Source organism: Penaeus monodon, chromosome 25 (assembly GCF_015228065.2).
Source record: "Penaeus monodon isolate SGIC_2016 chromosome 25, NSTDA_Pmon_1, whole genome shotgun sequence".
Taxonomy (NCBI): Eukaryota; Metazoa; Arthropoda; class Malacostraca; order Decapoda; family Penaeidae; genus Penaeus; species Penaeus monodon.
Window position 1 is genome coordinate 38,944,582 of NC_051410.1, and position 481 is coordinate 38,945,062.

A 481-nucleotide genomic window follows, 5' to 3' on the forward strand; every position below is an offset into this window, starting at 1 on the left:
GATTGGTAATTAAAATCAGTGTGAATAGTTGTGCACAGTCACAGCCATTACTTTTCTATAGACCTTGCACTTGGTCATTCACCCACACATACATATTTAAATTCTCATGCATGCACATACATAAAAAAGAAAAGAAAAAAATCAGTATTATTTCTGCAATGTCATGTTTCCTTAAACTACCATCTTGCTAATTCTGACCGTGATTTTGTGGATATTTTGGCGCGTAAATGGAATTTTAATTGTCGTTTTATATTGGCAGGTGAAGTCATTAAAGCATGGGATTTGGGCGTTGCGACAATGAAAAAAGGAGAGATAGCGAGATTCACCTGCAGAAGCGAATATGCATACGGAGAACGAGGTAGCCCCCCAAAGATCCCGCCAAATGCCACCCTGATATTTGAGGTGAGATTGATCTCTAATGTCAGGTTATTGTGGGATTTATAAAGTTGTGGTTGTATTTGTTTAATGCGTCTTTAAGTTT

General features: G+C 37.4%; 1 protein-coding gene across 6 annotated transcripts in view; it reads left to right on the forward strand.

The window, feature by feature from the left end:
* LOC119589238 (peptidyl-prolyl cis-trans isomerase FKBP4-like) overlaps positions 1-481 on the forward strand; it is a 13,788-nt gene that overhangs the window by 5,364 nt on the left and 7,943 nt on the right. For all 6 annotated transcript variants that reach the window (XM_037937849.1, XM_037937845.1, XM_037937847.1 and 3 more), the window contains exon 4: positions 260-402. In XM_037937849.1, coding sequence (XP_037793777.1) covers positions 260-402 — 143 coding nt within the window. The remainder of the gene's footprint in view (positions 1-259; positions 403-481) is intronic.